This window comes from Salmo trutta, chromosome 15 (genome assembly GCF_901001165.1).
Source record: "Salmo trutta chromosome 15, fSalTru1.1, whole genome shotgun sequence".
Lineage (NCBI taxonomy): Eukaryota > Metazoa > Chordata > Actinopteri > Salmoniformes > Salmonidae > Salmo > Salmo trutta.
In genome coordinates this window covers 17,042,636-17,056,932 of record NC_042971.1, presented here as the reverse complement: position 1 = coordinate 17,056,932, position 14,297 = coordinate 17,042,636, and the positions used below count along the sequence as shown (strand labels likewise).

At 44.2% G+C, this 14,297-nt stretch overlaps 1 protein-coding gene across 5 annotated transcripts in view; it reads right to left on the bottom strand.

The window, feature by feature from the left end:
- LOC115148566 (protein Jade-1) overlaps window positions 1-14,297 on the bottom strand; it is a gene marked incomplete at its 3' end in the record, with an annotated part of 123,268 nt that overhangs the window by 28,229 nt on the left and 80,742 nt on the right. For all 5 annotated transcript variants that reach the window (XM_029690565.1, XM_029690562.1, XM_029690564.1 and 2 more), the window contains 2 exon segments: window positions 6,482-7,099; window positions 14,114-14,230. In XM_029690565.1, coding sequence (XP_029546425.1) covers window positions 6,482-7,099; window positions 14,114-14,230 — 735 coding nt within the window.

The window sequence follows — 14,297 nt, the reverse complement described above, 5'->3', positions numbered from 1 at the left end:
GCTGCAGGAGGGACTGGTGCACTTCACAAAATAGATGGCATCATGGGGTTGGAAAATGATGTGGATATATTGAAGCAACATCTCAAGACATCAGTCAGGAAGTTAAAGCTTTGTCGCAAATGGGTCTTCCAAATGGACAATGACCCCAAGCATACTTCCAAAGTTGTGGCAAAATGGCTTAAGGACAACAAAGTCAAGGTATTTGAGTGGCCATCACAAAGCCCTGACCTCAATCCTATAGAAAACTTGTGGGCAGAACTGAAAAAGCATATGCGAGCAAGGAGGCCTACAAACCTGACTCAGTTACACCAGCTCTGTCAGGAGGAATGGGCCAAAATTCCCCCAACCTATTGTGGGAAGCTTGTGGAAGGCTACCCGAAACATTTGACCCAAGTTAAACAATTTAAAGGCAATGCTACCAAATACTAATTGAATGTATGTAAACCTCTGACCTACTGGGAATGTGATGAAAGAAATAAAATCTGAAATAAATAATTCTCTCTACTATTATTCTGACATTTCACATTCTTAAAATAAAGTGGTGATCCTACCTGACCTAAGACGGGGAATTTTTACTAGGATTAAATGTCAGGAATTGTGAAAAACTGAGTTTAAATGTAGTTGGCTAAGGTGTATGTAAACTTCTGAGTTCCAATGTATGTAAATAAGGTATTTCAGTTTTTGATTTGTAATACTGTACATTTGCCAAAATGTCTAAAAACCTGTTTTTGCTTTGTCATTATGGGGTAGTGTGTGTAGATTGAAGAGAAATTTGTTTTATTTAATCCATTTTAGAATAAGGCTGTTACTAATGAAAGTGCTATTTTGTTATTTGAAATAAAATACAAATCATATTCTAATGGTACCCAAGGCCTTCAGAAAGACAAGCAAATTATTAGTTTTGCGATAGCATATATCAATATATTAATTTAGAAGTAAGAATGTTGCAGTCCATCGAGGCCCAGCGGTTGTAGTGTTAAAGAAGGATTTTTAAGCCTTGACTAGAGTTGTCAAAAAGTAGGCTAAATGTGAACAGTTCTAACATTTTTAATATGCGCCTTGGAATTCAATAAGAGGGAAGCACGCTGTTGCATCCCCGATGTGTCTGTCTTCATACACTTCTGGCCTACTTCTTAGCTGAAATGCCTGTGAGAAGGACCCGATCACATGACGGGCATTGACTAATAAGAATTGAGATATGAGAGATCTATGTGAGTGAGAGGTGCTTCGGAGCACGGCAGCCAGGAGAAGGGAATTATAATGATTATATTCAGCCCAAGGGCACAACGGCAACTTTCGGGGGAAAAGGCATGGATTTTTTAGGGTGCAATATGGTCACACAAGGGGGATGCCACCGGGCAATTCGAGGCCTGGTGATAATATTATCAAGTGCTTGTCAAATTGTGAATGAGAGACTGATGAAATGTGTGCGGCTTGCACAATTTATTTTTTTTAAATTGCTAATTAAAAATCAAAACATATAGCCCAAAGTTTGTATCACAACAAAAGTTGCATAAATAACGCGAAATTAAGCATATAGGAGGACCTGTATTTTTGTCAACCGCTCAACACAGAATAGCCGCATGTGTGCACTTCCTTTGAAATTGTTTGGAGAAAATAACCGTTATTTTATTAAGCTGTTCAATTTTATTTGTCTATAAAATAATTAAAATAAAGCCATGGAATTCTAAGCAAATGTTTTCTGCTAAATTAACTAGTGTAGACAACAGCAATATGGCATAGCCATATCAGGGCCTAACATAAGGACAACTCAGAGTATGCTATTCTGTTCTTCTGAAATAGACTACATTTTCTTTATATCATGCTTTTTTAGACCTGTCCAAAATAAATTATGAATTTAGGCTAAAATTAGGAGTAGGCTATATTACATGGATTTATTAGACTTTTTAAAATGTAGATGTTCCAAAGGTCTGCATCAGTGGCTTGTAGGTTGTGTGGAAGCCAGCAGATGCTACATTTGTTCATGTTAATTAACAGTAAATTACCGTGAGACCGACAGTTATTTGCTTGACAATGACCGGCTGACCAAGTTTCATGACCGCCACAGCCCTGGCCTTGACACAATTGAGACATGGATTGTGTACGTGTGCCATTCAGAGGGTAAATGGGCAGGACAAAATATTTAAGTGCCTTTGAACAGGGTATGGTAGTAGGTGCCAGGTGCACCGGCTTGAGTGTCAAGAACTGCAATGCTGCTGGGTTTTTCACACTCAACAATTTCCCTTGTTTATCAAGAATGGTCCACCACCCAAGGAAATCCAGCCAACTTGACAGAACTGTAGGAAGCATTGGTGTCAACAATGGCCAGCATCCCTGTGTAACGCTTGATACCTTGTAGTCCATACCCCGACAAATTGAGGCTGTTCTGAGTGTAGGTGCTAAATGAAAGGGAATACAGCCTCATCACTGGAGACAGACAATCTATAAAAACGGTGTTCACGTCGATGTTCTTTTCTCTTGCTCTGTCTCCAGCGGGTCTTGTTGCTATGCACGTTGCTAACGAATGAGCGGTCCCTTTCATAACATATTGTGGGAGTGTTACGTGACAGAAACAGACCAGGAATGTGTTAATTAGCCCTTAAAGGAAAATTCCACCCAAAATCTATCTTTTGGTATTTGTTTCATTAGCACATTGTTGACATAGTCCCAAAATGTTTTGCTTGTCAGCAATCAAGTTCTCAAGATAACTTTAAAAACACAGAAATCATCCCGTATGATGCATTTTGCATTTTGTATCATATTAATCAAAATGCATCATATGGGAATGATTTCTGTATTGTTAAAGTTAGGCATCTTGAAAACGTGATTGCTGACAAGCAAAACATTTTGGGACTATGTCAACAATGGACTAATGAAACAAATCGTTATTGGGTGGAATTTTCCTTTAACTCGCAGTCACAATTCTTCATACTTCTTTGATCGAAGAGGACCAACACCTGTCCACAGGCAATCCACTCTATAGGAACCCACTGAGAAGTGCCCCTATGGGGAAGGAAAGGAACGGGAAAGAGGGATATCTAGTTTAGTCAATTGTACAACTGAATGCATTCAACTGAATTATGTCTTCCGCATTTAACCCAACCCCTCTGAATCAGAGAGGTGCGAAGAGCTGCCTTAATCAACATCCACGTCTTCGGCATCCGGGGAACAGTTGGATAACTGCCTTGCTCGGGCAGAACGACAGATTCTTACCTTGTCAGCTCGGGGATTCGATCCAGCAACCTTTCGGGTTACTGGCCCAACACTCTAACCACTAGGCTACCTGCCACCCCAGATGCACCATAAGGTAATAGGTACAAGTGCCATGTTGAGTCAGTGGGCAGACAACATCTGGTAGTCCGGGCAGAGCAAAATTCAGTTGGTGATAACAGTAACCAAAAAGCACAATATAGGGCTGAAGGGCTCAATTAAATTCATATCATTTTTACCTACGTATACCTAGTTCCAATTCATTTGAACGAAGACATGAGTGCAGACTAGTTAGTTGACAAAGATATACACAGCATAGCCTATACACAGCATAGCCTAAATACCGCTCGGCAAATGTGATTAACTCTGACCTATTACACTAAGTACTAGGGCCTACGTCAGATATTTCACTATGGGAGAACCGAACACTAAGGTAGACAGCTCCGCGTTCACCTGAAAATACCTTTTAATCTCTATTTAGAATCAGCTCATTAGCAAGACTAAATGCTCTGAATGTTCGAATTCTAGGGCTTACAGAATCAATGAACCTGCCTGGAGGATCACTCAGCAGTAGTAACAGCATGGCTGTTTAATCCAGACAGCAAACACAGAAATCACAGCCCCTGAAGTCTCTCTACTCTCACCTCTCCCTGGCTGGCTCATTTAACCAGTGAGCGTGGCAAATTAAAAAAAAAAAGAGCTCCTTGCCAAGCGTCCGCCCGGCTGCCACGCCACTGGGAAGACAGGGAGGAAACCTGTCTACTTAAACACTTCCTACTCCCTGCTCAGCTCAACCATTGTTTCTTGCTGAGGGGTGTATTATTAACTAGGCCTACCCAGCGCCAGCCCTCAAGCCACCACTGTTAAAACATGGTAACAGTCAATATGTCGCCCCCCCCCCCCCTACGACTGATGCAGCGCCCCCCTTGGGCCAATCAGTGTCATTTTGTAAATGCTGGATCTCCATGGCAAGACGCACCATTCACCCAAGTTTCATCAACATTGGGCGAGTTGTGTCTGGGATATCGTGTGGGTTAACTACTCATATCCCTGAGCATGTGTGCCAAATTTCGTTACTCTGAGTCAAACAGATCAAGAGATATAAACATGAGTCTGTTATAGCGCCACTGTGTGGTCGATATGAATGTTCTCGGATTTATTGAGTCTAGACAGTGTTTTCAACATGTATACCTCATTTTGTTACAATACGAATAACCTTGACTGATTTATATGCATTTATGTGCAAGACCACACCCACGTGAATGTTTATTTGTCAATAGCGGCCATGTTGTTTTAGGTACTTGTCTCCCAACACAATATTTTCCAGACCTTTGTCTATAGATGCGAAGTCCACTATATATACAAAAAAAGTATGTAGACACCCCTTCAAATTAGTGGATTCGGCTATTTCAGCCACACCCGTTGCTGACAGGTGTATAAATCAAGCACACCGCCATGCAACCTCCATAGACAAACATTGGCAGTACAATGGCCTTACTAAAGAGCTCAGTGACATTTAACGTTGCTACGTCATTGGACGCCACCTTTCCAACAAGTCATTGCGAGAGCTTCCCCAGTCAACTAAGTGCTGTGATGGGGAAAAGGAAACGTCTAGGAGCAACAACGGCTCAGCCGCGAAGTGGTAGGCCCCACAAGTTCACAGAACGGGACTGCTGAGTGCTGAAGCTGCATATGGCAAGACGCATCATTCACCCAAGCTTCGTCAGAATTCGGGCCAGTGCCGTCTGAGAGATCGCTTGTGACTAACGTATGAGCATACTAGCATACGGAAACAGATCCACAGTCTTCTCCCCAATTTCATCGTGGGGGACAACAATCAGGGTGGTCAGGGGATAGAGGACAGGTGGAGGGGTGGCCGTCCTATCGCATCCGATCAGCAGCAGCAGGGAAGCATCCCAAATGGCATCCTATTCCCTTGATAGTGCACTACTTTTGACCAGGGCTCATACGGTCAATCAAAAAGTAGTTCATGATTAATTAAGGGAATAGGGGTTCCAATTGGGATTTGCAACCCAGAAACCCAATCATCCACTACTCCAATGATTCAGGTTAAGAGGATAGAAATGTATTTCCAATAGCCTGTTAACCCTCCCCTGACATAACCACCCGCACAATTCCCTTTTGGACCCGACCCTTGTCCCCGAACTTAATTATAACCACCAAAACCACTCAATTAAGACGTCAAGGGATAAATAAAATAGTACCTTCACATGGTTTTTTGTTATTCTCTGTACTGTGGCGTGGGGGGGGACTCAAGCACATTGACAGCGTTGTGTATTGCAGCATATGGAGAGCGGCGATAACCTGATAAGGCCCGGCCCACGCATGTTCCTGCAGTGGCAGGACTCAGGAGGGAGGTCTATAGAGGGGAAATGGGATCGGCAGCAACTGCGTGACAAACACGGACATCACTTAATCTAAAGGCCCCGTAGCTAAGTGGAGGGCCCGAATGAAAGAGGAGCTCTGGACGCATCGATCTGCCGTTTGAGGTTATTAGTGAGCCTTTACCACAGAGGGTGTTTGTGCGGTGTGTGTGTGTGTGTCTGTGCGTGTGTTTGTGGTGTGTCTGTGCGTGTGTGTGTCTGTGCGTGTGTTTGTGGTGTGTCTGTGCGTGTGTATGTGCCCGTTTGTGTCTCAGGGGACCATTGAGTCTGTCTGCTCTGCTCAGCCTCCCTCTCCATCCTGGTAATTAAATCGGCCATTTGGACCTAGTTAGCTGCCTACCTCTCTCCACTCCACTCTATACAACATACTTTACTGGAGCCTTGCCTGATGTAGCCCCTGATTGTTTCCCTCTGAGCGGATAGTACAGGATGCCCCTGGTCTCAGTCAAACTACATTATGGACAGAGTTTGTGTGAGTGTTACTGAAACATCATTCAGGTATAAAGCCTAACAGACGTAAAGTATCTTTATGGAAAATCTTTTTTTTCTTTTTACTAGCACATGACTTTGCTGATAGCTACTTTTCTGAGCAAAAATGGACTTACTATAACCATGTCAAGTGGTTGTCTGACCTAGCTATCTTAAGATGGATGCACAACTGTAAGTTGCTCTGGATAAGATTGTCTGCTAAATGACTACATTGCAAATGTAGCCCTTTCACCATCTGCCCAATGGATGACGCAGCTGGACAGACAGCTGGACAGACAGACAGACCAACACACATACATGTCATTATAACAACAAACGACACACACACACTCACATTACACACACATTGTCCCCACCTCCCCGGGCCAGCCACTCACCCTCTCCAGGTCCTGGCGTAGGTGTGTGAACAGTTTGAGGCGTCGGTACAACACGTCCTGCTCCTGCTGCGCCAGGTTATCTACCTCGTCTCTCTTCAACGTCACCAGAGGACGGTTGAAGTTGGACTTCCTCCTCAGCTTCCAGAACTGGTACAGGAAGTCCACGTGGGCGTCCGGCAGGCCCAGGCTCTCCGCCACGTCTTTGGGGTCCACCAGGCGGTAGAACTCGTCCTCCAGCTCCTGTAGCTTCTGTTTGCGCTGGCTGGCCTTCTCCCTCTCTATCTGGTCCCGGTCTGGACGCTCCACAGGCGGCAGCGGCCGCTCTGCCGGCGGCAGCTCGCTGGTCGCTTGGTGGTGGTCTGGCGCAGTTACGGAGGCTCTGTGGTCGTTGCCGTGTCCAGCCCAGTCTGGTTTGCTGCTGGCACCAGCGCTGTTGGCGTGGTTACTGTTGCCGGCCATGGCGTTGTTACTGTTGCCGGGGGCGGTAGTGCTACTGTGCTCCAGGCAGTAGGATTTGAAGCGCACTTCATCGTTCTCTGCCAGGATGGTGCGCATCTCAAGGCCATGGTCAAAGGCGCAGGTCACATGGAAGGCCACAATGCAGGACGGCATGGAGCACTGGGGAGTGAGTGAGTGAGGGAGTGAGGGAGGGGGAGGGAGGTGAGGAAGCACAAGGGAGTAAAGGAAAGATAAGTTTCAAATATGAGTGTCACGTTAAACACCGCTTCAGAGTTGTTAATCACGCATACAGAAGACGGGTAAACACAGTCCCGCAATCTGTAGGGGAAACAATAGTTTGTCTCTGATGATGTTGTCTCCACACAAACATGGTAATGACTGCTCCGCAATACTGTCACAACTCCTTCCTCTGCCACCACAGAGAGAAATACAGAGATTCTGTTCAGAGAAATTAGTGTTCTGCTAAATTTCTTCTGTCTGCCTCTATACTGTCTACCCCCAGACAAACAGGAGCTCCGCTAATAAAACCTTGGTTCCTATAAGTATCAGAAGCCACAGAGAACAACAAGGGAACCCTGATCTGTCCGCGCCTCCCGACATTACAACCGCAGTCTAAAAATCAAACCACTGTTGTTGCCTTTCCTCAGGCCTATCCATTTCAGACCTCACCAAAGACTGCCTCTGGGAGAGGATGGGGGATAGCAGTGTTTTCCATGCCATCAGAGAGCAGCAGAACAAGAGGCCCACATTCTCTAAGGGCCTGGGACGACAATGACAGGCCTGCTCAGCTCAGGGTCTGCATCCCAAATGGTACCCTATTCCCTATCTAGTGCAGTACCTTTGACCGGGGCCCAAAAGGACACCCATAGGGCTCTGGTAAAGTACTGCACTATGTAGGGAAATAGGGTGCCATGTGGGACAAAGCCAAGGTGTCCCTGTGGCTGCCTGGGAACTGGCTCTCCTCTGTCGCGCCCTCCCTCCCTCTTTCCCTTTCTTTCGCTCTGTCTACAGAGGTCCAACTCACAGAAGATATCACAGCCCTCTTGTCACTCTAGCCCTCTCCTGTGCCCATTCTCTCTCTTTATCCCTCCCTCTCTCTCTCTCTCTCTGCCTCTTCCTCTCTCTCGCTGTTCTGCAGAGGCCCAACGCACTCCCATCACTGAAGCAGAGAGAACTTGTGGCTCTGACTCTCCCTTTCCATGTTTTCTCTCTTCATCACAGTAGAGTATTCCACTTGTCTCAGTGGCTGTCTCTCTCCTGAGGGTTGAGAGCCCATACGGCTTCGTCTGCTACGATGAGGCGAGAGAGATAAGCCAGAACTGGAAATCACTATTCCTCATCTCTTTACCCTGCAGCTTGGTAATGCCCTCAATACCAGTTCCCCACACTGACTCCCATTGTCAGTCCGCTAAACATTAAACAGAAGTAGTTATTTTCAGTCCAAATATATCACACTGTCTGTCTGGTGGATAGTGGATACAGATACAGTACAAGCTCTCCTGCTTCACTGCACCCTTCCTGGACATATCAACCCTAGCCTTAGTGTGCGTCCCAAATGGCACCCTATTCCATGTATAGTGCACTTAAGGTAGTGTGTTATGTAGGGGATAGGGTGCCATTTGGGACACTTCCTTATTGATGAGCTGCATTTAAAATAAATGGTGAATATTTGAATATAATAATCCTCCAATAAAACATCAATCATCATTTGTCAGACAGCAATTCACTGAACGAACACACACACACACACACACACACACACACACACACAGTGTAGCCGTTTCAGCTGTTTGGTGTCAAAACGGGCCCAGCTTGCTAACTGGGGATTTGTTCAGTCTTCCGCGAACCACCATAATCCATACACAAGTAAGAGTCTACAGTTAAACTGGCAAGATAATAACGTATGTACATGTAGCTATCTCAATTGTATCAAAAAGTTGTTTTCATTGCTAGATATTGTTCGCTATATGGCTAGCTAGTTAGCTAGACAGTTGCATACTGGTACCGTTCTAGTTTGCTTCGTCCCGCAATGAGCCATTGTTTACATGGCTAGCTGAGCTGGCCAGATGCAGTCTGCTGTTAATTTTGATTGAGGATGTGATCATCTTTTTCATGTTTGCCAGTTTGTCATTCATGTTTAACTAGCTAGCTACCGAAAATAGCCACTGTGGTGCGAACGCAAATCAAAAAATCTCCTTCCGTGGCCTCCAACTGCTCTTAAATGCAAGTAAAACTAAATGCATGCTATTCAATCGATCACTGCCCGTACCTGCTCGCCCGTCCAGCATCACTACTCTGGACGGCTCTGACTTAAAATATGCGGACAACTACAAATACCTGAGTGTCTGGTTAGACTGTAAACTCTCCTTCCAGACTCACATTAAGCGTCTCCAATCCAAAGTTAAATCTAGAATCGGCTTCCTATATCGCAACAAAGCATCCTTCACTCATGCTGCCAAACATACCCTCGTAAAACTGACTATCCTACCGATCCTCGACTTCGGTGATGTCATCTATGAAATAGCCTCAGACACTCAACAAACTGGATGCAGTCTATCACAGTGCCATCCGTTTTGTCACCAAAGCCCCATACACTACCCACCATTGCGACCTGTATGCTCTTGTTGGTTGGCCCTCGCTTCATACTCGTTGCCAAACCCACTGGCTACAGGTCATCTACAAGTCTCTGCTAGGTAAAGTTCCCCCTTATCTCAGCTCACTGGTCACCATAGCAGCACCCACTCGTAGCACGCGCTCCAGCAGGTATATCTCACTGGTCACCCCCAAAGCCAATTCCTCCTTTGGTCGTCTATCCTTCCAGTTCTCTGCTGCCAATGACTGGAATCGAACTTCAAAAATCTCTGAAGCTGGAGACTCATATCTCCCTCACTTGCTTTAATCACCAGCTGTCAGAGCAGCTCACAGATCACTGCATCTGTACACAGCCCATCTATCTACCTACCTCATCCCCATACTGTATTTATTTATTTATCTTGCTCCTTTGCACCCCAGTATCTCTACTTGCACATTCATCTTCTGCACATCTACCATTCCAGTGTTTAATTGCTATATTGTAATTACTTCGCCACCATGGCCTATTTATTGCCTTAACTTACCTCATTTGCACTCACTGTATATAGACTTTTTGTTTTCTTTTGTTCTACTGTATTATTGACTGTATGTTTTGTTTATTCCATGTGTAACTCTGTATGTGTCGAATTGCTATGCTTTATCTTGGCCAGGTCGCAGTTGCAAATGAGAACTTGTTCTCAACTAGCCTACCTGGCTAAATAAAGAATTAGCAAGCTAATCAAACCACATGTTACGTTATAGGGACATGCTAAGTTGGCTAGCTAGATAGCCACGATGCAATGATAGCTAAATAGCTAGCTACTGGTTTTTTTTGCATGTTCAACTAGCTGGCTAGCTAGATGAATACCATTTACATCTAGCCAGTTGGTAATTACGAAGCTAAATGTTTGCTAAATCTAGCTAGTTGTCTTGTGTCTTCATTGCCATTAATGGAATGGAAGCAGGTTAAGTGTGCACAGGGCATTTTAATACAGCTGTAGCAGTCAACAGGAAATAACAAGCTATAGGGCATGAATTAATTAATGTTTAAACCCATAAGAGTCTAAGCCCCGTCTAAGCCGGGGGAGGGGTTATACTAAGCTATATGGAATTGTTTTAAGAAAGTCATACCAAGGATAATTTAGCTATTTGAATTTTAAGAGCCCTCGAAAGTGGGGAGATATATATATATAAAAAAGTGTTTTCATTATTTGACGACAAATTAGTTTTGGCCTTACTGCCAACACAAACGCATTGAATAACAGATTCACCACATGAAACAGATCTTCCCTGTTATTTATTTTTGGGACTTTTGTTCCGAAGTGTCAGTCCTACTGTATATCTGAGCGATATAAGAAAGATCAGGAAACATTTATTTATTTTGTACATATATTTAAACCCCTTATTTTTTACACTAAACAGTCTCCATATACACTTCCATAAATGTTTTCAATTGGTACCGGGGGACCTTAAGATGAGGCTTGAGGCGTATGGGAGTCCTAGAGCAAAACAACTGACTTGGACGTGTTCACGAGAGTCTCATCTTTCCAAAGAGGCCAAACCATTCAGACGCTACAGACTATTTTCGGGATGTCTCATGGTCTGACAAACACTGCTCTAGCTCTGTCACATTTCGCCGCAAATGGGGAGGTGCGACATCGGCGGTTGCGGTGGATTGAGACATCCAATGCAAAAAAAACAAATATCTCTAGCTGAAACCGACAGATTTTTAATGGGGATTGTTTTATTATGCTAATTTGATTTCCGAGGGCCTATTTTGAGGGAATTTGTCTTTCAGCATAAACCTGCTCTCCGCCACTAGTACAAGGAGATGATCGAGGGTGAAAAAGCAACACTTCAGGTAGTTTGTCTTTGTACTTCGAGCTTATTGTTTGGTAGTCAATGAATGTTATTGCTGGTATGCAAGGTTTTAATGTCTTGTCTATTTTTGTCTGCTATCCTCCTTTATAGTTTTAATTGTCTGGAGCCTGGTGTTATTGTGGCCAAGGAGCTTTCACTCAGATGTCACTAGGTTTCAGCTGCTGTGCAATGCGCATGTCCTTCCTCCTTGTCCTGTCAAAGGGCAGGACAGATATACAGAAAATTCTGAAAGTATACAAACTCCTTGACTTTTTCCACATTACGCTACAGCCTTATTCTACAAATGGATCAAATTAAAAATCAATCTACACACAATACCCCATAACGACAAAGCAAAAACTGGTTAACATTTTTTGCAAATTTATTCTAAATATAAAACGGAAATATTACATTTACATAAGTATTCAGACCCTTTATGCCGTACTTTGTTGAAGCACCTTTGGCAGCGATTACAGCCTCGAGTGTTCTTGGGTATGACGCTACAAGCTTGGCACACCTGGACTTGGGGAGTTTCTCCTATTCTTCTCTGCAGATCCTCTCAAGCTCTGTCAGGTTGGATGGGGAGCGTCGCTGCACAGCTATTTTCAGGTATCTCCAGAGATGGTTGATCGGGGTCAATTCCGGGCTCTGGCTGGGCCACTCAAGGACATTCAGAGACTTGTCCCAAAGACACTCCTGCATTGTCTTGGCTGTGTGCTTAGGGCCGTTGTCCTGTTGGAAGGTGAACCTTTGCCCCAGTCTGAGGTCCTGAGCGCTCTGGAGCAGGTTTTCATCAAGGATCTCTCTGTACTTTGCTCCGTTCATCTTTCCCTCGATCCTGACTAGTCTCCCAGTCCCTGCTGCTGAAAAACAACCACACAGCATGCTGCTGCTACCACCATAGGGATGGTGCCAGGTTTCCTCCAGACGTGACGCTTGGCATTCAGGCCAAAGAATCTTGGTTTCATCAGACCAGAGAATCTTGTTTCACATGGTCTGTGTCCGTTAGGTTCCTTTTGGCAAACTCCAAGCTGGCTGTCATGTCCCTTTTACTGAGGAGTGGCTTCCGTCTGGCCAATCTACCATAAAGGCCTGATTGGTGGAGTGCTGCTGAGATGATTGTCCTTCTGGAAGGTTCTCCCATCTCCACAGAAGAACTCTGGAGCCCTGTCAGAGTGACCATTGGGTCTTGGTCACCTCCCTGACCAAGGCTCTTCTCCTCCGATTGCTCAGTTTGGCCGGGTGGCCAGCTCTAGGAAGAGTCTTGGTGGTTCCACACTTCTTCCATTTAAGAATGGAGGCCACTGTGTTCTTGGGGAACTTCAATGCTGCAGAAATGTTTTGGTACCCTTCCCCAGATCTGTGCTTCGACACAATCCTGTCTTGGAGCTCTACGGACAATTCCTTTGACCTCATGGCTTGGTTTTTGCTCTGACATGCATGGTCAACTGTGGGACCTTATATAGACAGGTGTGTGCCTTTCCAGATCATGTCCAATCAATTGAATTTACCACAGGTGGACTCCGATGTAGAAACATCAAGGATGATCAATGGAAACAGGGTGTACCTGAGCTCAATTTCAAGTCTCATATGAAAGGGTCTGAATACCTTTTTATTTTTAATACATTTGCAAACCTTTCTAAAAACCAGTTTTTCCCTTTGTCATAATGGGGTATTATGTGTAGATCGAGGAGGGCTTATTTTTTTTATTTAATACATTTTAGAATAAGGCTGTAACGTAACAAAACGTGGAAAAGTTCAAGGGGTATGAATACTTTCCGAATGTACAGTATGCTCTCAGGCTAGATTCGTTTGTTCATATCGTAACCTGAACCAAAGTTACTGAAAGGATCTTATGATATAGGCCTAGGTCTAGATATTGTTTTTACCTTGTGGTGTTTGAAGTTTTCCTAAAATGTAGGCTAGCACCTTTAGCACTTTTCTTCGTTTTTTTAAAGCACTACCTCACTGCTTCAGCGCATGGCCACAGTCGCATGTGTTCTATAGTGAATTCTTTAAGAGATGGCTGGGTCTAGAGTCTCAGAACGATGCTACATGGGCGTAAACAAAGAGCAGCACAGTAGCTGTTCAATGTGAAAGGTTTTCTTTATTATACAAGAACAGGCAATTTAATACTGTCAATGGTTTGCCTAAAGGGGTAACTTGGTGAGAACAAGAATCCTTTTTGGGAATTTGGTTAGTGTTTCTTTTCTAAATACATTTTTCCCCAAGGACTCATGGAGAGCACGTGTGAAAACCACAGCAAAATGTTTGAATGCTTTTTTTCTCCTAAATGGGATTATAAATGTATTAACTTTTAAAGCAGCATTACTTCCCCATGTTTCCTCCAACTACAGTGTATGCTGTGCCATTTTGAAGCTCTGAGTCTGTACTTTTATCCAATGCAAAAAAACACATTTTTTTTTTTTTTTAACTTAAGACCGAAAATAGATGGTGGGTCACGTATGTGCTGCTAATGAGAAACTTAAATTAAATTAAAATGAAGAACTCCTTATCACACCTTCATGGCATCTTTAACACCCGCAGGTACATTGAAATGCTAATATGAAAAGGGGGGCTTACTGTGTGTGTGTGTGTGTGTGTGTGTGTGTGTGTGTGTGTGTGTGTGTTTGCGCGTGCTTGTGTGTATAGAACGTTGTGTAGAAATGCATACTATTGTGTGTACTGGTGCAGAAAAAGTGGTGTTTTCTGGTAATGTGTCTCACATTGTGTGTGTCTCACCTGTATGCAGGTGCCTGTGTGTTCTCGACACAGGCTGCAGAACAGGGCCCAGCGGCTGGAGGGGATGTGGGACACCTTAGTAATGGGCTCCATCTTCTCCGGGCAGCCTATACTCACCTAGATAACACACACACACACACACACAGTCAAAACAGATGTGTCTTACAAGACATTAATACAGACA